The sequence below is a fragment of the Sparus aurata genome, chromosome 1 (genome assembly GCF_900880675.1).
Source record: "Sparus aurata chromosome 1, fSpaAur1.1, whole genome shotgun sequence".
NCBI classification, from domain to species: domain Eukaryota; kingdom Metazoa; phylum Chordata; class Actinopteri; order Spariformes; family Sparidae; genus Sparus; species Sparus aurata.
Genome location: NC_044187.1, coordinates 27,943,142 through 27,969,051, shown reverse-complemented (window position 1 = coordinate 27,969,051; position 25,910 = coordinate 27,943,142). Strand labels below are relative to the sequence as shown.

The 25,910-nt window shown below is 39.5% G+C and overlaps 1 protein-coding gene across 1 annotated transcript; it reads left to right on the top strand.

The window, feature by feature from the left end:
• The first annotated feature begins 425 nt into the window (after positions 1–425).
• Positions 426–25,614, top strand: LOC115582874 (complement C3-like). The gene is made up of 43 exons (XM_030419101.1): positions 426–535; positions 1,408–1,603; positions 1,769–1,931; positions 2,138–2,232; positions 2,582–2,670; positions 4,757–4,839; positions 4,948–5,035; positions 5,194–5,296; positions 5,596–5,716; positions 5,872–5,987; positions 6,254–6,400; positions 7,766–7,865; positions 8,004–8,098; positions 8,641–8,832; positions 8,925–9,080; positions 9,306–9,435; positions 10,863–10,937; positions 11,868–12,065; positions 12,182–12,302; positions 12,905–12,993; positions 13,092–13,231; positions 14,485–14,697; positions 15,181–15,244; positions 15,350–15,439; positions 15,582–15,788; positions 15,962–16,037; positions 16,179–16,338; positions 16,783–16,878; positions 17,580–17,730; positions 18,318–18,403; positions 18,850–18,927; positions 19,023–19,178; positions 19,389–19,451; positions 19,859–19,940; positions 20,296–20,344; positions 20,608–20,698; positions 20,815–20,904; positions 20,996–21,098; positions 22,463–22,552; positions 23,496–23,588; positions 23,698–23,781; positions 24,531–24,675; positions 24,906–25,614. The coding sequence occupies exons 1-43, from the start codon at positions 459–461 to the stop codon at positions 25,045–25,047; spliced, it is 4,983 nt and encodes a 1,660-aa protein (XP_030274961.1). The 5' UTR covers positions 426–458; the 3' UTR covers positions 25,048–25,614.
• Positions 25,615–25,910: the final 296 nt, after the last annotated feature.

Sequence of the window (25,910 nt, the reverse complement as noted above, 5' to 3'; positions counted from 1 at the left end):
TGCCACTAGTCATCTGTGTGTTTGTTTGTGCATGTTCAGTACGTTTGATAATGTGTAAGCATACTGATCAGAAGGCTCAGATTAAGAATGACAACATTGCAAATTTCCCAAGCGAGAAAAAGACAGCATGAAAACAAAGGCATCATATTGGAAAACATCTTACATGCAGGATAGCTCTTTGACTATTTCTGAGCACACTGTTTACTGCAAAATAGACACAGACATGTAAACCCTCATTGATTTGATACTGTTTATCTTTTCCCTCAAAGCAGAGATAACAGTTTCTCAACCGCTGCTGGGAAATTGTGAGTTGTTGTGTACAAAAAACACAGGGAGGAGGACCGGGGAGATAGCACCAAGGTGAACTGGAGGAATGGGAGGAGGGAAGAGAATAGATAAAAGGAGGGTGCTGCAGAGCGACAGTTTACATTGACAGCAAATCAGGATCAGACAGGAGGATGGGTAGGACTCTGCTGTGGCTGGGGGCCTCTCTGGCCTTTGCTTCTCTCACTTTTCTGGCTGATGGAGCTCCATTGTAAGTAGACCAGCGCTTCACCACCCCTGAGCTTGAATTCATTCACAGAAAATGGTGCTAAAACATACAGTTTGATTGTTAATCTCCCTGATATTCAAGTTTTAACTGCAGCGTCACAACTGGAGCAACAGCAGTATCAGAGGTTCTCTGCATTTATTATCAAATTAGACAGTTGATGAATACGATGGATATCAGTTCATCACAGTTCCATTTCATCATTGTCTCACATAAGAGAAGGAGAAGTTGCAATCCAGTTTGTGTTACATGAGTCAAGGAATTTGCACTGTTAATGCAAAAGAACTTAGGCCTGTGATGAAATGCTGCATTGATCCAGTGCTGGAAATTAATCAAGGTGATCAATGGATTACTTATTGAGCATGAAGTCCATGCTGGAGCTCAGGGTGCACATCTGTCAAACAGATATGCTTTTTGTTGTTTGTTTGTTTTTTTCTTTGGCAATTTGGGTAAATTGAAACTTTAACACACAAGGCAGTGGTTCTCAACTCGGGCTGAGGAACCCCCAAAGGGTCCAAAGATAAACCTGAAGGGTCAAAAGATGAGTGGAGGGATAAATAAGCGGAGAAATTGTTTCTTTTTCTACTTTTCCTCTTTTTTTTCAGAATCATTTCTGCTTTTTTGGGAAATATTTTACTGTAAATATTTCCCCCCTGCAGGTACATAAAAATATCATTCAAATCAATAAAGTTTAAAGGAAAACTCACTCTTGTTATTCATGTTGAGGGGGCACACCCAAAAAAGGTTGGGAACCACTTCTTTATCATGATACTTCATTTACTTGTGTTTCTGACTGCTCAGCACTTGACCAAATGTTGTTTGACTACATCTATTCTCCATCTTTCTCTGCCCTGCAGGCAGGTGATGTCTGCCCCCAACTTGTTGCGGGTAGGAACAACAGAAAACATCTTTGTGGAGTGTCAAGATTACACAGGAGTAGACATTCCGGTTGAAATCATTGTGATGAACCATCCAAACAAAGCCAAAAGGCTGGCATCCACAACTGTGACCCTCACCAATGAAAACAGCTTCCAGCAGCTTGGACAAATAATGGTGAATTAAATGCTGTTACTGTATTTTTGTTTATATGTTTTGTGGTTGTTATGTGTAAGCTGGCCTAATTTTCTACTGTATCATGACCACAAACGAACAATTTAGAATATTGAATGCCGCACTCTGCTCCTCATGTTCTGCTTTCGTCTCTGCATGGTGTTTCAGATCCCGACTGGTGACTTCAGTAAAGATCCGAGGATCAAGCAGTACGTGTACCTGCAGGCTCGGTTCCCTGACCGACTGCTGGAGAAAATCGTCATGGTGTCCTTCCAGTCTGGGTACATCTTCATCCAGACTGACAAGACCCTCTATACCCCCGAGAGCACAGGTGAGTGCAATGTCTCTATATTAGTTAGCAAATATATTACAATAGAAAATATATATCACACTAATTATTTATCTTTTCAAATGAAACAATCAAACACAGTATAAGATACTTTAAAATGAACCATTATTTTGACACAAGTATTATGAAGTGAGGTCAGAAAGTAAACAGTTTCACCAACAAAATGAAGCTTTTTCTCTCTATGTCAGTTCTTTACAGGATGTTTGCAGTGACACCCCTCATGGAGCCTGTAGAGAGGGACGAGGAAACCAAATCGGATGCTTCTATTGCCATTGAGATTGTGGTACTGTGTTTTTATCCTCAATAAGAACAATAATTGATAAGCAGAAAGCCTGTTAATGAGTGGACGTCACAGTGCTTAATAGTAGGTCACTTGCTGACAAATAACCAGAAAAACAGAAACACATCTGGCACACCTTGTGTCACTGTTAGCTTTGGTGTGTATATTCAGTAACACCTGTCCTCCAACTCACTATAATAATAAATGCATGCCTCCCTCTAGTGGTTGAGTTCAACACAGCCGATGTCTAGACACTGACTTGGCCCATGAATTGCAGACAAAATAAAACCACTGGCACTAAAACTGGCACAGGTCACTGTTGACAGTGTTTCAATATTGTTTGTTTTTTTAGACCCCTGAAGGCATCATTTTGCCACTTGATCCAGTCTCTCTGAAATCGGGGATCCACTCAGGAGACTACAAACTTGGTGAAATTGTCAGGTGAGTAGCCTGCTGTGTGTTTAACAGTTTAACAGTTTAATTCAGTTCAAACTAGAGACCATCTTGGGATGGGATCTACACAGCAGAGACGCCTGTCAACATGTTCTGACCCATGAGCACTCATTAGTGATTGCTACATTATACCCTGAGTACTCAGTACTAATGAGTCGGCCCACACCCATCTTCAAACTCAGCCTCAGCGTGCCCTACTTCAAACAGATCAACAACCTGCTCAGCCCACGCACATCTTTAACTGCCTTCATTTTGACTTGATTTTCCATCACGCCTTTGAGGTAAACGGACACTATTTCACTGACAAAAATCCAGGGATGGACAGTAACGGAGTAAATTTACTTGAGTACTGTACTTAAGTACATATCCAGAGGATTTGTACTTTACTTGAGTATTAGATTTCTTTGGTACTTATTACTCTTACGTGAATACATTTCCTAGACAAATATTTTTACTTTTACTCGAGTTAATTTCTAGGAAGGCTGAAAAGTACTCGTTACTTTCAGGTCTGCTCCTTTTTTTTTTTTTTTTTCTAAAATACTATTGGACACAAGCTGTGTTTGTCAAAGAAGGAAACCTATCACAGTGCACGTTCTCCACTGGGATCTACGTAAAAGCAGAAATATGTCATCCCTCCCCATAAGGATACCACCAAAGTAGCCACGCTCTCGACTGCGTTTGTCAACACAAAACCGCGACAATGGCTGCATCAGATGTAGTTTTTTGTAAACAGTGATTCTCAACCAGTGGTCTGGGGACAACATTGGTCTTTGAGGGGGTTCCAGTTCCCAACTTAGCTAAATGATAGAGAGTTAGTTGGACGGTGCAGGTTCATTTGGTTACAGTTTTAATGATTGTTAATAAACATCTGCATCTGCAACATCTGCTGTCCTCCTGTGATCCCATTCATTTTATTTGTTTTTATAGGTGTTTCTGCAGGCTTTATATAACATTGTGGTCCTAAAAGCAAGCACATCAGTGCAGGTGGTTTCAAAGAGTTAATTCTCAGAAACAAGAGTTAAAAGGTCCTTAAATTCATTTAGAAAAAATTATAGTAATTCATTGATGTGAAAAATAAGAAATTTACTCTTACTCTTACTTTTACTTAAAGTAAATTTAAAAGCATGTACTTTTGGATACTTAAGTACCTTTAAAAGCAAGTACTTTTTTACTCTTACTCGAGTAACATGTCGACTGAGCTACTTTTACTTGTAACGGAGTAAATTTTGACCAGTAGTATTTGTACTCTTACTCAAGTACTGGGGTCGAGTACTCTGTCCATCTCTGCAAAAATCTGTCCACAGACAGACAGACAGACATATGAACACCTGGCAAAATACTAACAGCTACTGTAATAGTCCTGGTGACACCTATTGTCGCCAGGACTATCACAGAGGATGTGACCATCTGTATTTTGCTATGATGACACACAAACACATACACAGACTGACAAATATTACTGGCCAGTAATAATGCCTAATACGTAATAAGAAGTAACACACTATCTTGCTTGTTTAGCTGAGATCATATAAGACAATTTATAGCTGTAATGAAATGCAAATCATAAGCACAATAAGCTCACTATTGGAAATACAACACTGGAAATAAAAGGGAGCGCTGTTAATTAGCTGGCGTTGGTGAAGGCAATTGTTGGTTGTTGGCTAAACAGTAACTTAATAGGGCCAGACTACAAACTAGATAACATGCGTGTTCAACCATAAACACACAGTCTCATTCAGAAGAAGCAAGAAAATAAAGTGTATAAGCTAGATAGCTACTTAATTAATCTAGAGCGTCTCTATGAACTGAAATGATCAGGCTTACAATAAAGGTACATCTATTGTACAGCCAACCTGACGATATCAACCCCTTCTTCTGGATTTTACTGTTGCTGTAGTTACTGCTTTCTGTGGGACAGTATAAAACAACAACTGCTTTCAAGTTCATTCCAGTAACATTTGAATAACTTCATGAAATCTGATTCACGTTTTACCTTCAGACTCAAAATGTTATGAATATTTGCATGACTTACTTGATTATTGGAATATGTGTTCCTGTGTGCGTCTGCGTTTAGTCCCGGACTGTGGAAGGTGGTGGCCAAGTTCCACAACAACCCACAGCAGAGCTACTCTGCAGAGTTCGAGGTCAAAGAATATGGTAAGTCTCTCAATACCTGCACTGTTTTTTTCAAACCTATATATACCTTCTATATTCGCATACGTTTTACTTTATTGGACATGCAATAAACTGTTTTCAAATTTTCAGTGCTGCCCAGTTTTGAGGTGAAGCTGACGCCTGTGAGCCCCTTCTTCTATGTAGACAGTCCAGACTTCACTGTCAACATCAGAGCTACGTATGTGAAGGTTTTTGTTTTGTGGCTCAAGAGATCAGGTTTGACTGGCTGGAGGAGAAAACAGAGGATGTTGTTCCGAGGTTGTGTTGTAGTCTGTTGTGGTTTTGATTGTCCTGTTTTACTTCGTTGTGGGCTTAAAAATGTACTTCGGGTTTTAGGTATCTATTTGGTGAGGAGGTGGATGGGATGGCGTTCGTGGTATTTGGGGTTATGCAAGAGGGTCAAAAAAAGAGCTTTCCAGGTTCTCTTCAGAGGGTGCAGGTGAGTGGTTACATACAGGTCTGCCAGCTGATTGGTAACTGTGCCACAAAATCTGCAAGACTCTAAAACATGATTAATGTCTAGGATTAAGTTCTCTTTGATTCAGATGTCTGGAGTAATTTTAGCTAAATTGCTACATTCCTATCCAGTTGATTGACAATAATTATACTTATAATTATACTTAATTGTACTTTTAAGGTCATTCAGAATGATGCCCAACTGAGTGAGCAATTTACACAACACAAGTAAAAGTACCTCCAACTGCTCAGAAGGCACATTTTTGTATCATATCACATTAGATTGCGAGAGGAATTGGAGTGGTCACGCTGAAGAGAGAGCACATCACGCAGACCTTCAAAAATATCAACGGCCTGGTTGGGAGCTCCATATTTATAGCTGTCAGTGTGATGACGGAGAGCGGTAAGAAGGAGAGCATGTGTGTTTCTTCCTGTTTAGTTTGTTGAGTCGTGTGTGATTCATACGAATTCAGTGAGTGTAAAAAAAGACCAAAATGTTTAGGCTGTAATTTTGCGTCATCAGTTTGTGTGTGAACGTGTTTTTGTATCAACTCACAGGTAGTGAAATGGTGGAGGCCGAGTTAAGAGGTATCCAGATTGTCACATCACCGTACACCATCCACTTCAAGAAAACACCCAAGTTCTTCAAACCAGGAATGTCCTTCGATATTGCGGTAAAGTTCATAAAGTACTTATTCACGTATACATAACTGAAATTTAGCTACATTTATACTTTGGAAAAAAGATCCTACAGAAAAGATGACAGTATACTGAAGTACAGTCAGTCTTTGTAAACAGTGTATATCTTCAAAAATGTATTAGTGACATGCTGTTTAATGGTCCTTTAATAATTATAATTGATTGGTGCGGTGTTTTCATGTATTTTTTGTATGATGCAAAGGCACTCGGATTGTTCAGCTGTTTGTGTCTCTGATGGCAGGTTGAAGTCATGAATCCTGATGAAACTCCAGCACAAGGTGTTGCAGTGGTGGTTGATCCAGGTGAGGTGGAGGGTTTCACTGCTGCCAATGGCATGGCAAGGCTTACCATCAATACAGAGGCAGGGATTAACAGCCTGAGAATCACAGTAAGTCGCTGACATTTTTTGCTTTTTTACATTATCATCTGTTGGCAAGTGGAAGCTTAAACCTTGATCAGCGATTTTGATATTCATTTTGGGAGGTGAAATCAGGCAGTGCTATCACTGCAGATTGTTAGTTTCCTGAGCTGATTGTTGTGGTTCTGATCCTCACACATGCACTGTACCATATGGGAGCATCTTTTAAAGGTGCACTATATCATTTTGGCAATGAAATTTTAACTGGAAGAGAAAGATCTTGATTGACTGACTTTTTATGTCAATATAAACTAAAAAGAACTGTCTTTGTTTTCATCACTTAATAAAGAAACTGACCTTAAAGGACAACAAAATGTCATATTATTTTACCTTTGGCGGACCCTGCCAACTTTAATAGCTTCAAACAGTGTTCTGGGGACCTTATTTTCCTCTGAGTACAGCTTGATTATTTGTTTATGGGGAAAAAAATTATATTTCAGACTTTGTATTATTACCTGTAAATATTTATATATTTAGCCACCATATAGTTACATATTTAAATATGCAAAGTAAAAACTCTCTAATAGCACATTGTGCTCCTTTGAGTCAAAATACAAGATTTCTTAGTTAATAATCAGTGGATACCAAAACAAACTAAAATGAGAGTGATTCTGGAATCCACAGCCAGTCTGTTAGGTCGCCATTAACATGAACCCAAATGAATGCAAATGTTGTTCGCCTGCTTGAGAGGAAGTAAGATGTTTTCAGGAGATGTTGTCAGCCAGTGACTCAGTGTATGGAGGCTTTGTATACTGTTTTTTTTTTTTCTGAAGCCTGGTGGCTAAAAATCCAATCATGCAGGTTTAAGTGGTAAATAAACATAGTTTTGTCCTAGTTTTATGCTTATGGTTACTTTCACATAAAATCTGGTGATCCACTGAAAACGATGCAGACAACAGGGAGTTCCAAAAAAAAAAAAAAAAACATAGCTGGCTGTGGTGAAAAAATTTGAACATACTCAACTTTTGAAGAAACACACCCCGACGTCATATCGCGGTAGCCATCACCTAAGCTGGCAATAAAATGTCATGTGCACTAGTTTAAAACACTTTTTTCTTCACATGTGGAAAAAAAACACACACCTAATACAGCAGTGAAATGAAGACTCAAATTGCAAAAATGCATTTGGCAATGATGACCAGCTTTTTGTTGTGCTTTGTCAAGCTACTGTGAAAACGAGTATTACTTCTCGGCAGGTGATACGTCTTTTTGTTATTTTGCTATTCCAGCAATTTGTAAGCTAAGTTACACAAGGCAAGGCTTTTTCTTATGATAGGATAGATTTGAGTATTTAAATCTTTGTGCATGCTTGCCTGTGTGTGTCCTTGATTGCAGGCAAAGACCAAAGATCCTCTTCTTACACGTGAGAGGCAAGCATCGGCCACCATGACAGCTCTCCCATACACCACAAAAAGCAACAACTACATCCACATAGGTGAGGGGCAACCAGAAATGACAGCAGATATTAAAATGGAAAAAGTTGTGATGGTGGTGGCAGTGGCAAAGTACAGTATGTGACATGCACTCGATCTTTTCATTGTCTAGCAGTCATTGCAACATGTCATTTTTGCAGGTGTGGATACTGCTGAGCTGGAATTAGGAGACAACCTGAAAATCAACCTTAACCTCAACAGGCAGTCAAATCAAGCCAAAGACATCACATACCTGGTGAGAGATGTTTTACATCTTTACATGTGTTTGTTTGTGCACAAGTATGAGTATTTGCGTTGCTTTCAGCAGGTGTTGTAGTGTGTGTATATAAGTATATATATACTGTGTATGTTTGTATGTCTGTATGTATGTGTGTGTGTGTGTGTGTCAGTGGTGGTTCTAGACCAGTTTTAATAGGGGGGCCAGGTTGGGGCTGGCCTTTTTTGTAAGGGGGCACATACAACCTGGAAAAAAAGATAAATTCCTCATTCAGACAAAACAGTGTTTAAAATTTCAGCAATTTTGATTGGGTAGTAAACTGCTGAGACACTTTATTTCTGCCTTTCCCTTCAAAACAAAATCATTGCAGGAAATCTGTCATTGTATTATTGATGCAAACTCCCTGATAGGGGGGCCACAGGGGGGTCCAGACCCAGAGTTACGGGGGCACTGGCCCCTGTTGCCCCACCCCCCCCACCCCCCCAGAACCGCCCCTGGTGTGTGTGTGTGTGTGCACGCTAATATTGGCCAGACGCTGACGTGTAATTTGTTGTCCCCAGATCCTGAGCAGAGGTCAACTGGTGAAAAAAGGCCGATACCACACAAGAGGCCAAGTAATGATTTCCCTGATAGTTCCTGTTACCAAAGAAATGCTGCCATCGTTCCGCATCATAGCCTTCTACCATACAGATGACAATGAAGTGGTATCAGACTCTGTTTGGGTGGATGTCAAGGACTCCTGCATGGGCTCGGTGAGACAGACTGATGTAGCCAAGTTTGAACATACTCCTTTAACAAATAAAAAACTGCATGTCTCATTCATTGATGTCTCCTTCAAATCTAGTTGAAGCTGGAATCATCCAGACCTGCTCCATCGTATGAACCTCGCAGGATGTTTCGTCTGAAGGTCACAGGAGACCCAGAGGCCACAGTGGGACTGGTGGCAGTTGATAAAGGCGTCTATGTCCTGAACAACAAGCACCGCCTCACTCAGAAAAAGGCATTTTCTCTATTTCTTATATAATTTTGCAAATAACTGAAAGAAGCCCAAATAATATACAGTATAAATGTGTAATGCAGCAAACGCACTGTGTGAATAACTTTTTCTAAAGTCATATCATAACTATCATGTGAGTTTACAGATATGTCTGTCTAGATTACATATGGTATCTCTATATGTTGTCCTTTTCTATTTCTGTGTGTGAACGACTTCCTGTTTGCTCAGGTGTGGGACATTGTAGAGAAGTATGATACAGGCTGCACACCAGGTGGAGGAAAGGACGGTATGAGTGTGTTCTTCGATGCTGGGCTGTTGTTTGAGTCCAACACGGCCTCTGGGACTCCCTACAGACAAGGTGACCCTACTTTACCCTTCCCTCCACTGAACATACCGCTCTTTAGGTTTTGACATATTATTTGTAAGGAGAGGTAGGTGTCAAAGTTTGGGATTTAATTTTTTTCAGGTATAAGCATCTTCTGAAGGACATAATGCCATTCAGATCGTTTTGGAGACACTGTTCCTGAACTGACTTATTACTGCTCAGTTAGTCAGTATAATGTTTCACTCTTTTGTTTTGGGGTCTCAGAAACAATATATTTTTGGCACATCGCAATTAAAAAAGCAACAACTGCCAAATACCATTAAGAGTAAAGTGAGATAATATGGTTTCGGTTGAACTGACCATTTTGTAAGGTCTGTTATGATAGCGATTAACTTTAACGTTTTTTACTGAACAAGCATTTGTCAATGTTGCAAATAAATACATGTACTGCAATTTCAACAAATGAGGTGTGCCACTGTACATCCATTTTTATCTCATACCCACACTAGGTCCAGGTGAACAACCAGATAAATGACCTACCTTTGATTATAAAGGTCCAGTGTGTAGGATTCAGTGGCATATAGTGAGTGATAAGGATACGGATCACAACCAACTGAATACCCCTCATCGTACAACTCCCCATCCAAACGTATGGGAAAGTGATTGTCCCAGCCTACCTAATTCACCATCTGGCAGGCAGAATATTAGTGAATTCAGAAAATGTATCTTTACTTATCATTGGAAGAGGTCCAGATAGTATCACCAACCTTGTCTATTTAAGCCTGAAAGGCAAATAAAATCCTGGGTAATATAGGCGCCAAAAAACGCCATTTCGCTTGATTATGATCATTCGTTTTTGAACTGTCCACAGTGCTTCTAACAGTCTCATAGGAGTGCAATCTTAAACCAGTGGACTGCTTTCCAAAACTTGCTACCTACATTACCCACAATGGAACTACCCACTGAGTAAATCACTGGAGGAAATGTATCAGATTACACACAGCTTTCTCTAAGACTCAATATTGTTTATATTACTTTTTCACATATGCAGTCATACTCACCAAGACCTGTAGCAACACTTTAAAGCAACATGATGTAGAAAATTGGGGGTTTGGTGCCCCCCAGTCATAAAAACAAATCCAAGTCTGTAACAATTTGCCAGATTTAATATGTAATCAGAAGTCATTGCGTCAAAACATTGGTTGAGTTTTAAGTATCAAGTTGTCATTATGGATGTGTTCTTGGATTCTGTTCATCCTGAAGCACAACGAGTTGTAGTTTCACAAGATTCATGTTAAAACATAATTCTCAATATTATATTCAATTTCTGCCTATAGATCCTGGCAAATTCTACACACTGGGCATTTAAGAGCATCACATCAACTATACTATGCAAAACCAAAGTCTATATATAAACCTGTTGGGTTCTGTTGAAGAGCAAGTCTCTGTTGTGTTTCCAGAAATGAAATGTCAGGCCCCCAGCGGGAGCAGAAGGAAACGATCCAACACAATAATGAACGTCACAACCAGCTTAGGTAAGAACCGCAGCTCTAAACTAGTCATTAACCATGTCTTCAGTCATCTTCTACCTCACAGGTCATGCTCTCTGGACACTTTTTGTTTTCAACTTCTGCAAGAATTTCTTTTCAATGCCATATATAATGGAAAGATAGCAACACTATGAGCTGACTAGTCTTTCTTCAATTTCAAATGAGAGGGATCTTTTTTTTCTTGCCCTTCAGCACGTCTAACTGTGTATGTTTCTGTCCTTTCTATCAATAGTCAAATCAATAGTCTAAGGATGGAGGGGATGCTACTAAAATGTACTTGTCTTAAAACTCCTATTTGTAATATCAAGATGATTTTTGAATCTAAATTGATTTTTGGGATTGTAATTTGGGTTGGCCGTCATCCAAAAGCGGCGAGTTGGGAATTAGACTCAAGGATCAACTATCATACAAATAGGAGCTTTAACTAGAGGAGAAATATTGTATTTCTTAGTTTTCTCATTTTAAAGCTGGACTATGAAACTTTTCATAGCTGAATGACAAGTTCACACAATACTGGATAAGCCTATACTGTAACCCCTGGATAAATATTTTAGCTCTAGTTTGCATTAACAGATGTTTTAAATGTGGTATCTGTGGTGACATTGAATGGAAGGCTTGCCAAGACAGGTGAGAAGAGATGTACAAGTAATCAAGCAGAGATAGCATGAATATACCAACTCCAACTGAACTCTTTGCACAATAAGCCTGAATTTAGCAATATTTCACAGCTGGTAGAAATAGGAAAGGACCAAACAATTTCCATGCAGATTGAGACTCAAGACTCATTACAGAGGGTTGGTGTAAAACAGAGGAAGATGAAGGGCCAAGACATTCCGTCACCTTTTGATTACACCCCTCTTTTGTACTCTATACGTTCACACCTCTGTCTCTCCCCACAACCTACTTTCTCTACAGTATCTAAATTTGAAGACCCACTCGAGCGCGAATGTTGTTCGGATGGCATGAAGAAAACACCTCTTTCGTACTCCTGTGAGACACGCAGTGAGTACATTGGGGACGGTTCAGCCTGTGTCAAGGCTTTCCTGCACTGCTGCAAGGAGATGGAAAACCAGCTAGCTGACAGGAATGAGGAAAGCCTCCAACTGGCTCGAAGTAAGAGACGGGTACAAGGGACGAAGGGAGGGTGGTTTCTATCCATGGTCATACTGGTAGTATGAAAAATCACTGCCCTCCAATGTTATATAATAACCTTTTATATGACACTATAGGTGAAGAAGATGACAACAGTTACATGGACAGCAGTGAAATCACTTCACGCACCCAGTTTCCTGAAAGTTGGCTGTGGTCAGATATCAAGCTGCCTGCTTGCCCCCGACAAACACCAAACTGGTGAGATAACTGAAACCGGTACACACACAAAATATAATGATGCCACTAACATTTAAAGGCACAATCATATACAAATTCTGCATTAGTCAAAATGACTAGAGCTTTTTTATATATTTTTTTTGTGTACATATATTATCCCAAATGTTTCCAACAATGTTCAAACCCAGCCCCAAGTCAGTACATTTTGCCTCCAGCTCCAGTCAGCAGTCAGAATTACAGAGCATGAATCCTGATAATGGATGTCACCTCTGCATCATCAGTCAGGTTGATAAACAGGAGCAAATTCTCCACTTTTCAATCCAAAAAGTAAAAAAAGAAAAAGAAAAGAAAAAGCAGTCTCTGAGCTCTCCCACTGTCCGCAAAAAGCTCCAGATCAGAGCAGAATCCAATGTGATGTAGGTGTTTATTTCCCCCAGGAGGACTGGCTCTGCACCCAACTTTCTGGCTCTGAACAGCTGAGCAGTGTCTCTGCCTCACAGTTCTGCCACCCCCCTCCACACAACACTCTCCAAACATCTTTTGTTGTGTTTTGATAGAGAGACCCCTAGTGACAGAAATTACATATCATGTATTTATTTTGCCAATGCTTTTCTTTCATTTAGTGACACCACGACATTTGAGAAAAATGTTCCTTTGCAAGACTCAATCACAACCTGGCAGTTCACTGGAATTAGTCTGTCAAGAAGTCACGGTGAGGATTCAGCAAATAAAATCTGTCTCCCACTCCACACCTTTTATTTCTTCTTTCTCTTTTTCATCACTCTCCTTTTTATCCCTCTTATCTTTAAGGTATCTGTGTTGGCGAATCATTAGAGGTAATTGTCCGGAAGGAATTCTTCATTGATCTCAGGCTGCCCTACTCAGCTGTCCGAGGAGAGCAGATAGAAGTCAAGGCAATCCTTCACAACTACAGCCCTGATGCTATCACTGTAAGTCCGGGCTATGCTTTGACTATATTTTATTTATTTTAGGACTTATAAGACTGGACTGACGCACAAATTGTGTGAAAAAGAGAATAAATGAGACCCTTTCTCCAGACTTTCAGAAGCTTGATAGCAGCTCAAAGAGAGAGCGGCCTCAGAGCTGAGTTAACCGTACTACAATATTTACATGTGCTCTTCCATTCAAATTACCCAAAGTACATCAATCTTTAAGTTAAGACGTTACGTCAATCTTGAGTAAAATATATTCTCATAAAATATTACTTCTGGTAAAAGAGAAAATCACCTATACAAATAACACCTGACTTAAGCTTTAAAGCAGGCAGGTCCAAACTATTCCACAAAGGGTGTGGCTGCAGGTTTTTGTTCCAACCAGTCAAGAGCACACAGTTTGACCAATCAACTCTCTGAAAACTGAGATCAGTTGATTAAATGAGTCTGGTCTGGTGTGCTGCTGCCACCTGCAAACCTGCAGCCACACTAGCCCTTTGTGGAATCGGTACAGTTCTTCTATGTCATCAGCAGCACCTTAATGTCTGGTCTTATATGTATTGTGAGCCAGTGCAGCGATGCTAGGATTGATGTAATGAGTTCAAATGTTCTTGTACATCTTAAGACTCTAGCTGCAGCATTCTGAACCAATTGCCAATCAAATTAATTAATTTACAAACGTAAATTGGTTTGGATGCATCATGCATCTGCAAAACCCAATATTTGCCTCATAAAGCAGATTAGGATTATAATTCAGGTCAGGAATCAAACATGAGTCCAGGCAGATTTCTGCAATCACTGATAACAGACCACGTGTCTATGGTTACATTATCATAAAAACAAACAACAACAACAAAGTGTCTTCAGTTGCAAGAGACTGCAATTCCATTATTCAGATAATAAATATTCTTTTTTATTTTCACCAGGTGTTTCCTTCAGAGCTCTAACTGAGGGGGAGTGTAAAGTAGAAGAAAATGTACATACAATGGAAAGAGAACAAAGTGCAATTAGCACTAAGATATACCTATGTACAGTGCTTGAGTAAATGTATCCAGTTACATTCCGTCACTTTCTAGGAAACAATGTAAAGCATTACATTTGTTCAAATTAAAGATGCATCATTATTATGTGACCTAAAGCAATACTAATGATTTTGATCCTGATTACCCACTCTATGGAAGGTTCATCTTTGATCTACCACAAATACATCCTCAGTCTCATTCTCCATCTCTTCTCACGTCGTTTTCAAGGTGCGTGTGGATCTGATTGAGGAGGTAGATGTGTGCAGTTCAGCCTCTAAACGTGGGAAGTATCGTCAGGAAGTCAAAGTTGGCCCCCAAACTACTCGATCTGTACCCTTTATCATTATTCCTATGAAGCAAGGACAATACCGCGTAGAGGTCAAAGCAGCTGTCAAAGACTCTTCACTCAATGATGGGATCATGAGGATGCTGCGGGTGGTGGTAAGAGAAACATAATCTTATACCATCTTATACCTCTTAAACACAGCTTTCTTATACCACATTGAACGGTGGATGACTAGCGTAGCGTTCTCACTTATTATATGGAATATTATTAAGCTCTCGTTAGAAGAGGCTCAACCCCCACTGATAATTAATTTAGAGGAAAATTATTCACATCAAATGAATCAGTCTTATGTCTGATTTATTTAACTAAAAGGGCCATGGGCTATTATAAAATAAGGACCACTAAACATATACTAAACACTACACACACACACACACACACACACACACACACACACACATATATATACATTACTACTGGTGCTTTAAAATTAACAACATTGATTGTTACTTGGTGTGACAGTCAAAACAGGTAAAGATAACAGGTAACTTTGATGCAAACTTATACTGTATATTTTGTAAATAGGACAAAGACATAGATTTGTTTTCTAATGTTTGTCTTAACTGTTCATTTCACAGCCTCAAGGTGTACTGATTAAATCTCCTAAGATTGTAACTCTCGACCCAGCTAATAAAGGTGTAGGTGAGTTCACCCATTACAATCCTAAGTTGTTGGGTGATTTAAAAATATTATGCATTCATCACTTGTTAACTGATCTCACAACTCTTTCACTGTTTTTCCCTTCAGGTGGTATCCAAAAAGAAGTTATTAACAGTGAAATTCCTAAAAAAGATTTGGCTCCAAACACACCTACGAGCACACAGATCTCTGTGACAGGTGAGATATGCTGTGTTATTTAGGCTCGGTAGGTGATACATGACCCTAGTCCTTAAAAAGGGACATTTGCCTGTTTGTTTAGTTGTTTCTTTCCTTTTGTTTTATACTATTTTAGAGTCTCTGTTTCTGTGTCTGCATGCAGGGAGAGAACAAGTATCTGCACTGGTGGAGAACGCTATTAGTGGACAATCAATGGGTACTCTGATCCAACAGCCCGCAGGCTGTGGAGAACAGAACATGATCCGCACGACTCTACCCGTCATTGCAGCCACATATTTGGACAAAACCAATCAGTGGGAAGCTGTTGGATTTCAAAAACGCGCTGAAGCCCTTCAACACATCAAGACCGGTAAGCACACACAGGTGTAATTATTTGCACTAATCACAAATATCTTAATGATGGCTCTCTGTGTGGGATTGTAAACTTTCTGTATTGCTGGTGACCAGAGGTCCAAGCAATGGACACTAAGATTCAGTTGAATGGCAGTACATAAAATGCTTGTGTTTTTTGTTCCTGCCCAGGCTACACAAATCAGCTTGCCTTCCGTAAAGGTAGCGGGTCTTTTGCTGTCTATCCTCACCGCGATAGCAGCACCTGGTGAGGCATCCTGACCTTCATGAACTCATGGCTTAATGTCTGCATGTCTTCCTCTAATTTACATCACGACTATGGGTGTATTTCATGTGCAAATAAATGAAAATATACCATAACTGCCTCTTCTCTCTGCTCCTCTCAAAGGCTGACAGCTTATGTTGCCAAGGTGTTTGCCATGGCCAACAATCTGGTGGCAGTACAAAGGCACGTCATCTGTGACGCTGTCAAGTTTCTGATTATCAGAGCACAGCAACCTGACGGCATGTTTCGAGAAGTTGGAAAGGTCTACCATGGAGAGATGATTGTACGTGCACTGATTTCGTTAACATCACTTTTTTAAAGGTGCAATATCTAGTTTTGGAGAAGAACGCTGGGGAGGAAACATTTTCATTGATTGATTTTTATGCCTGGACAAACTGAATAAATAAACTGGCCTTACAGGACAGCACAGCTTCATACTGTTTTACTTTGTTTATATTTGGTGGACCCTGCCACTTTTCTAGCTCTAAACAGTGTTCCAGGGACCTTATTTTCCACTGACAACAGCTTGTTTATTCACTTATGGAAAAACTAATTATTTGTGAGTTTGTATTATTACCTCATTGATATTGTAAATATTAAAATTCTGAGTCTGAATTTCTTCTTCAAAACTACATTGTTTCCCTTTAACTAAATGCTGATAAAGTAGCAATTGCATTTCATTAACTGTCATGTGTTCAGAAACATGTTTGTGTGTGTGCTTGTGTAGGGTGATGTGCATGGTACAGATTCGGACGCCTCCATGACGGCTTTCTGCCTCATTGCCATGCAGGAGTCACGCACACTATGTGCTGCTACTGTCAATGTGAGTACCTAAACTCGTGAAATCATTTCATCTTTTAACTTCACTGTTTATGTCTTTATGTACTCACTTCAATGATGGGCGAAACAAAGACATAGTCAGGAACTGACCATTTGCTGAGCCTGCCCCCAGTGTAGTGCTGCCCCATCAGGCTGTCAGTTCATTCAGGGCAAATCATGCAATTTACAATGGTAACAGTGGCAGGGTTAACACTTTAAAATCTTCCAGCTGTGAGTCCTTCATTTCAGACATTATAGCGATCAGCTGCTGAGTGCAACTTTTGCACACCTTAGGGTTGACAGGTGCGTCGGAGAAGACCAAAGGCCGACAGATTTTGTCAGCTGTTGCTCGATAACTAATTAAGCTAACATTTGCTCCATTAGCTGGTAACTGCAATGTTATATGTAGGCTGTTTCGTCCTAACATAACTTGGCTGCTTAAGCTACATTTGTTCAGATTTTTGGACAGCATGTTTTCATTTCCAACATTTCTTGAGAAATTGGTCTTTATGAACTTTGACTCCACGGAGTAAATCCTGTCACCATACACTAAAATCGATTCATTTCTTTCTACACCATTCCTGAACAGAAGTATGCATTCAAATTAGATGGATTACAATCACCTTAACACTATGACAGACTTTTATGGTAACACTTTTCTCTCCTTCCTCTCATTTTCCCATGTTTTTGTCACCTTCTGTCCAGAGTCTGCCAGGTGGTATAGACAAAGCGGTGGCCTACCTGGAGAAGCGCCTGCCCGCCCTCACCAACCCATATGCTGTGGCCATGACGTCTTATGCTCTCGCCCAGGAAAACAAACTGAACCGGGAGATCCTCTACAACTTTATTTCCACAGGTGTTGTCACACAGAAATATTTTTCGTCTTATTCAGAAACGGTCCACAGGTGTAAAGAATCTGAATCAGCGATTAATTACTAGAATGGGTTCATTAGAGCCGACTGTAACATTGGTACAATCTATATTATGAGACGATTTTCACTTAGTACAAAATTGCCAAAGATATGTTTGATTTATTTTCTCATTGAGATTGTCCACCAGAACAGTGTCATTAATTTCTCAACCTGTGCAGTTGAAAACCAAATTTTAGGGATGTTTATAAGAAAATGCTTGTTTATGTCAAGCGCGTATGTTAAAACATGTTTTTTTTTAATCTCTCCCCATAATTGATATCTCTTTATGGCCATAACAATCATTTATTAGTCGGCTCTCATATGAATCGTGACTCTAAAAGACCAAATGGCCATACAAGGTTAGAAAGATTAGTTAAAATTCTAAAAAGTGAGAACATTTTACTTTATCTTTTGCATTTTTCTTTTTCGTAAGGATTTATATTTCAAGTTTGGGATTGGGGATTTAATAGTGAATTAATCCTGTCAAACCAAAGCATACTAATCTAAAGCTATTTGTGTGTGTCCTTCTCAGAGAGGTCCCACTGGCTAGTACCAAAGGGACGTGTTTACACACTGGAGGCCACAGCTTACGGTCTTCTTGCTCTGGTCAAGGCCAAGGTGAGCATGTCCCTCTTGAGTTTCACCAAGATGTCATGCTATAGAACACATCATTCATGCTACCTCACTAAGAGAGCAGAGGGTTTAGAAACAAAAAGTGAAATGTGTCTTATGAATGGTAATGAATGAAATTAGCTAATTCATTCCAGCAGCTTGACGCATTCACAGAGCATTAAAGACCATACATTCAGAAAACTTGCAAAGACTTAGACTTGAGATATAAAAACCAAAGACAGATTATATCATCTAGCCTGTTAGTATCAGACAGGCGTCAAATATTGCATATATTGCAGTTTAACTGTAGAAGACTAATTTACAGTAAAAGTTCGAATGATAGCTTTGGAAATAGACTGACTGTAATCTGAAGTAATACTATCAAAGTCATAACTTATCTCTATTTTTAATATTTTACATTTTACAAATTTACTTGCTTCCTGTTGATAAAGGCGTTTGAAGATGCCCGACCTGTTGTCAGATGGTTCAACAAGCAGCAGAAGGTGGGAGGAGGCTATGGATCAACTCAGGTAACAGACACTGCACCTCTAGCTGTTTTTAAAGCACATCTTTTTAGTTCATCTGGACTGATAACCTATTAACCTGTCACTGTTCTTCACCCCAGGCTACTATAATGGTATATCAGGCAGTAGCTGAGTACTGGGCCAGTGCTCAAGAACCAGAATATAATCTCGATGTGGACATTTTATTGCCAGGCAGGTCAAAACCTGACAAGTACAACTTCAACAAGAATAACCATTACGCCACGAGAACATCTAAAGTGAGAACACACACAAAAAAAACATTAATTAATGTCATCATTACAGTTGTTTGTTGTATATTTCTCCAACTGAGCCCTGTGTGTGTGTGTGTGTGTGTGTGTGCGTGTGTGTGTGTGTGTGTGTGTGTGTGTATGTGCGTGCGTGCGTGCGTGTGTGTGTGTGTGCGTGTGTGTGTGTGTGAGTGTGTGTGCATATCTAAATCCTCACAGACCAATGATATCAATGCGAATGTGACAGTGACTGCCACAGGCAGTGGAGAAGCAACAGTGACAGTAAGTAACTTATGTACTAGTTTTGAGATCTTTTGTTCATTGATGGGTCCTGTTCAAACCACAAGTTAAGTCGAGTTAAGTTTGTTTACCTTGTGTAAGGACTATGTGAATAAGACTGAGGAATGGGCAACATTCATCAAAAATGTCATTGTTAGTACTGTGTGAAAGTAACAGTACTCTTCCCGACCATACCCGAACATTGTCGCTATTGATATCAAATTGTTTGGTAAACAATATTGTGATATTAGATTATGGCATTCAGTCCTATGTTTTTTGAGTGCTTTTGAGGAGATTTCAACATATCACGATATTTATTGTGTATGGTGTATTATATATAACTATATATTATTTCATGGGCCATAACGTTGGCTTTTCACATATTAAAATGCACTTTATCTATGTCACAGGTGGTGTCGCTTTATTACGCCCTGCCTAGTGAAAAGGAGAACGACTGTCAGAAGTTTAACATGTCAGTGCAGCTCATCCCAGGTAACATGTCTTTAATGGATGTCATTTCAACTGCATGACTGATTGGCCTTGGTCTTTTTCCGGGATGGCAAAAGTGAAAACAATGTTTCAAAACATTACACAAAAAAAACACTGTTTATGCTGTTTAAGGTAAAAAAGGTAAAAAAGGCGAAATAGAAATTTGTCGGATGTCTAATTAATTATTGCCCCCCATCAAGTGACAGTTTTGGACCTCCAAGGAAAAAAGCCTGGTCATTTTGTTTGCTAGTTTGCACATCTGTTTTTCCTGCCACCTATCCATCAACCTGTTGAGTATTTTAATTTTTTTTTGCTTCATGAGAAAACAAACTAAATATCATATCTTTTTCTTCTACAGATAAAAATGATGGAGTTGAGACGAGCTATAAGCTGAGGATAGAAGTTTTGTGAGTACAGTCAATAACTCTAACTACCTGATAATGTTGGGCATGAGGCCCAGTGTTATCAAACCAGATAGGCCCCTACATTGCTTTACTTCCTTGCCTTTCTGTTTCTTTTTGTTGTTATTCACGTCATATCTAATTGCCCTGCCCTGTTTTCCACCCCATGTCAAAGTTTATTTGAATTAGAAAAATATGCTGTATAAACTTCTTCTGATTGAGATTTCCACCAATTTTTATCTTGATTATGCTGTCCATTTTCTGTACAGGTATAAGGACAAGGAGCGCGATGCAACCATGACTATCTTGGATATTGGTTTGTTAACTGGCTTCACCGTTGACAGAAATGACCTGGACTTAGTAAGAGCTCTTACTAATACAGGCATACCCACAAATGTTTTGAAAGTGAAGAAACAAGATGTATTTTCTGATACGTGTGTCTATTTCTGTGTGTGTGTGTGTGTGTGTGTGTGTAGTTGTCCAAAGGACGTGCCCGCATAATCTCAAAGTATGAGATGAACACACTACTGTCAGAAAAAGGCTCTCTCATCATTTACCTGGACAAGGTGAGACATCAGTGTCTCCTTCTGGTATATTCGTTCTCTTTGCCGTGTTCTTTCCCTCTTTATCTCACCTTTTCTTTACGCTTCTCTGCAGGTCTCTCACACACGACCAGAAGAGATCACATTTAGGATCCATCAGACATTTAAAGTGGGCGTCTTACAACCAGCTGCTGTGTCTGTCTATGAGTACTATGAACGTGAGTGACGTCAGAGCAGAATGGATATTGGATTAAGGCAGTGGATAAGTAGTAGTGCTGTGAACCTTCCTCTGTAATCTCGTTCAAATGTCATGCCTTTTTTTATTTCATATCAAAATCATATTCACATTTTTATCGTTCAAATTAATTACATTAGGAATGTTTGTTATGTACCTCCACACTGTATCCACCTGTTTCCTCGGAAGCCTATGGGGGCTGCCATGACAGATAACTACTTCCGCCGGCGGTTTTCTGTTTCCGGTTGCCTTGCAACTGCAAGATGGCCGCTGCTGCTAAGCTAGCCCTAAACAACAAACGTTAGGTCATAAGTGCTATATTGTTTTTAAAATTAGCTCAGGTACAACATGTGCCGTTGTTGGTTGCCACAACAATTCACGAAAATTGAAGTTTTTTTCAGAAACGTCTCGTGTCGTACATCAGCCACTTAGACAAACTTGTCCGTGCCCTGCCCCTACACGCCATGCTGAGGAAGGAGGAACGGAGACTAGCGCGGTTTGCGGCTTTGACACTAAAATAAATATTTGGGTTTCTGAATATCTCCCACAGTATAGCTGCTGCATGACTTCCCTAACCCGGCAATGTCCGAGCAGCCGCCTGTCTCCACAACTCCACTTTCCTTCAGCATTATCTACGCTGTATGTTTAGCTTGATTGACACTGTTGCTGGGCGCTACTGCTGCCTTCAGAAAAAAACTTGCTGTGTTTCTTCAACAGTACTTTCCCTATGTTGTTACTGTGCAGGTAGTTGTATGCTTCTGTGCTTTTGTAACTGCGTAATTCTCCGCCGTCAACACCTTCAGAAAATATAAGATATAAGCATTAGCCCGACATTAGCTACGTCGATGTAGCTAACGCCGGGCTAATGCTTCATGTCATCTGCCCACTCCGTGAGAACTGACGGGTGAGGCACTGTGAGAACTGTCCTCACGACTTATTAAAACATCTGTTCTGTGTATCCACCGCCGATTTTTGTCCATTCTGTCGCTTTCTTTGTGTTAAAAGCCGGTTTTTAGAGCGAGCATGACAGCTATGTTAGTGTAAACACCGAGGTCATCCAGCTCAACCGGAAGAGCATAACCAAATATTGCTATGAACCATGGGTAAACTCACGAAGTCAGGAATAAGGTGGATACACAGGCTTATGCACGGCCGATACTAGTATCTACTACCATTACTGCTATGGTTGTTATACTTTCTGTCCACAAGAGGGTTTTCACACATTATCAGTAACTTTACATTGATAGCTTTCTTGTTAAGCAATGAAGTTCAAAGTTTCAAAGGAAAGACAGATATTCTTCCCATGGTAGATAGATGTTTTTCCAATATCTCTCTTTCCCATTCCAGAGACACCTTGTGTGAAATTCTACCATCCAGAGAGGAGAGCTGGACACCTTCTACGGCTCTGTAGAGGGGATGAATGCACATGTGCTGAAGGTAAACAGGATGATGTCTGATGACCTGATCCATCTTCTGCTCACATACATTTGTTACTTCTGACATTCTTAAACAAACACATAATCAGAATATCAACACAATGCTTCATGGAGGTAAAGAATTGGTTGTTTATCGTTTTGTCCTGCACTGTGTATAAACTGCAGCAGTGTATGATGTACCTAATTAATAGTGGGTGACCTAAAGCTGAAAGACGTAAGAGTCTATCTGTATGGCATTGGCTCTGAGAGGCTGTACCTATGCACAGCAGCACTTTAAGATAAATGTGACAATAGCAATACTAACAACGTGACATTATCAAATTAAGTTTTTTAAACAATGATGGCATGACAAAAGTCAGAGGTGATTATAAAGTACCCTGAACATGAATTAACTTAATTTCATTGCAATCCATCAAATAGATACATGTCATTAAAAAAAATGTCAATGTGTTGGTAGCGTGATAGGAAAAGTCAGGGCTTCGCCTTAATAATTAGAATTTATCCTATCCCTTCCATATTTCATGAAAATGTATACAGTCCTTTGTTGAGACATTTGAGTCTGGACCAAAGTGGTAGACACACTGACAGACCAACTGAAAGACAATGCCATCATTAGAGCCAAGCAGCTGATATGGCTAAAGATAATGGTCACATGCAATAACATCCCCAGGATTATATTCTCTCAGTCTTTTGAAAGTTTCCTTCAGAGGGTAATAAACAGCTGTATTCTCAGGAGGATGATATACCACCAGTTAAGTGCCAGTTTAAGATCTGGTGATGGAGATTGACATGGAATTGGGTTGAGCTAAAGAAAGAATAAGAAAGAACTCATAGCATACCCAAATGTAACTTATATAAAGCCGCCCTCACCCATCAACATCAAATTCACATGTGCCTATTCAATCGCATTGTTTATGTACTGCGTGCCTATTGTACACTCCCAGAGAACTGCAGTATGCAGAAGAAGGGCAAGGTCAGCAATGAACAGCGCACAGCTATGGCCTGTGAGAGCACTGCGATCAGCAAAATCGATTTTGGTAAGAGTGTAAATGATTTATTTATCGAGCACTTTTATCCAAAAAAAAAAAAAGGAGCTTCAGAGCGTTAAGCAAGTGAGCTAACAATCTGCAACTTGTCTGTCTTCAGTGTACAAAGTGAGGCTGGAGGAATTTACAGACAGTCAGTCCACTGACATTTACAGCATGCAGGTACTGGAAGTCATCAAGGAAGGTGGGTATTCATGTTTGAACTGCCTAGTACTATCCGCTTATGTTTTCCCTAAAGTGGTTCTAAAATACCCTGGGCAATACTGTTTTCATTTACATATATATACATTTTTTGGTCATTCAAAGGAAATATTTGACAGTTTAGGAAACATGTTTTTTCCCCTTTCTTGTAGAATGATACTAAAAATGAGACAATGTCACCAGTCACATAGTTTACACTAAATACGCTATAAAGCTGTGGCTTGCAGCTAGCCAGCCTCCATCACAGATAACCGTTGGATACTCAAAGAATTAACTGGTCCTGGCCAAGAAAATGTCCAGTACATAACCAACCATGAATAGTGAACTGTGATTTTCAATGGCTTTATGATGGTGCTTATAGAGATGATAGGAAAGGGGGGGATGACATGCAGCAAAGGTCAGATTCAAACCATGGGCCTCTGCATTGAGGACACAGCCTCTGTACATGGGGTGCATGGTATATCAACTGCTATCAACCTTTTTTGTATGCATTCAACAAACAAGTTTAAATTTCTTATCTTTGGATGGAGCAAAGTTAAGATATTCCAATCTTAATGCTAAGCTAAGTTAGCCTGCTGCTGGCTGTAGCTTCAAATTTACTAAATGTTGAGCCAAGTGTGATTCCAATTTGGATATGTGAGGACACAACATTAATGTTTTGTACTGCACCTTTAGTTGTGCATTTAATCCTTAAGAGTCCTTTCTCTCTTCTCTTCTGCATTTTCATCACAGGAAGTTATGATGTAGGTCCCCAGAATCAAGTGCGTGCATTCCTCAGTTATCAGCACTGCAGGGAGTCTTTAGATCTGACAGAAGGCAAGACCTACCTTATCATGGGGACATCCAAAGATATTCACAGAGATGAACAAAACCAATCGTAAGTTTGTTCCTTCCTAAGTTTGCATGTAGTGTGAGTGTGTTCCATCATAATATTGTCTCCATCTCAATTTCATATCTTTTTTACTGCTTTCTGAATGAGAGTCAGGCAGAATGATGAACGGCACAGTTTTTGTTGCGGTTTTTTCTTTCTCTTTTTTTTGGTTTTCTTAATCGTATGTTAAAGACAACACTAAGACCCCAAGCATTTTTTCCCTTTGCTCTCCTCAGGTTTCAGTATGTACTTGGTGAGAGAACCTGGATTGAGTACTGGCCCACAGAAGCAGAGTGTCAGACTGAAATACACAGGCCCACCTGTTTGGGCATGGAGGAGCTGGTCCAGCAGTATGCACTGTTTGGATGTGAGCACTAGTTAAACTCTCGGAAATAAAATGTTCTTTTCAAATCGATATTATTTTGCACTTTCCATTTGTAAAGCCTTCACTGCATTACATTTTTAGGGCTACAAAATTGACAGCATGACTGCATTGATTGAAATTTAATGGTTTTAATCTCATGGTCTTTGTTTTTCATACAAATCAACTTCTGGTTCATGTAGAAACAAGGGCTTGGTAGTATGGCCATGATGGTACATAGTCATCGGGATAACAACAGATAACAAATATCATATATGCTGCCGAGCCCTAAAAGAAAGATGGAACAATAGTGCCTGCTGGTGTGTTGATAACTGTATAAAGATCTTTGATATGTTCAACAAGAAGATGATTTGTAATAAAGTTTATGTCTTGGTCCATGTTAAGGTCACTGAGTGATGCACAGGAAGTTTAACAAAATAAAATGAATCAAGTTTCAAATCCACTGTGATTCAGAATATATGATAGCTCATACAAATCAATAAATGCAACTGTAGCATTAGCAAATGATACATTTTCAGCTTTTGTAGTACTTTGCAAATAAAAAAATCAATGTTTAAGTGAAATTGTGTGTTTTTATTGGCTAAACTGGTTTAGCAAGAAAGAATGTGATACTGCATGTGTAGTAGCCTCTTACAAAATTTGAATTCAAAAAAAGTCAACAACAAAACATAGAGACAGATTTATTCTACATTAACCTTACAGCCTGAAACGTGACACAATCCCTCCAATAATTCATAGAATTTTGGTAGACATGACATAGGTTTTTATCTATAAAGAAGCATATAGTCTGGATATAGTAAAACCTTATACATGTATTATTACTTCTTTGTGCAAATTGCAACATATTGGTGTGGCTATT

Coding starts and splice junctions, on each gene's coding strand:
- LOC115582874 (XM_030419101.1), top strand. CDS start 459: ATGGGTAGGACTCTGCTGTGGCTGGGGGCCTCTCTGGCCTTTGCTTCT. Junction 19,179..19,388: donor ACGCCACGAGAACATCTAAA/GTGAGAACACAC, acceptor AAATCCTCACAG/ACCAATGATATCAATGCGAA. Junction 20,905..20,995: donor TCATCATTTACCTGGACAAG/GTGAGACATCAG, acceptor GCTTCTCTGCAG/GTCTCTCACACACGACCAGA.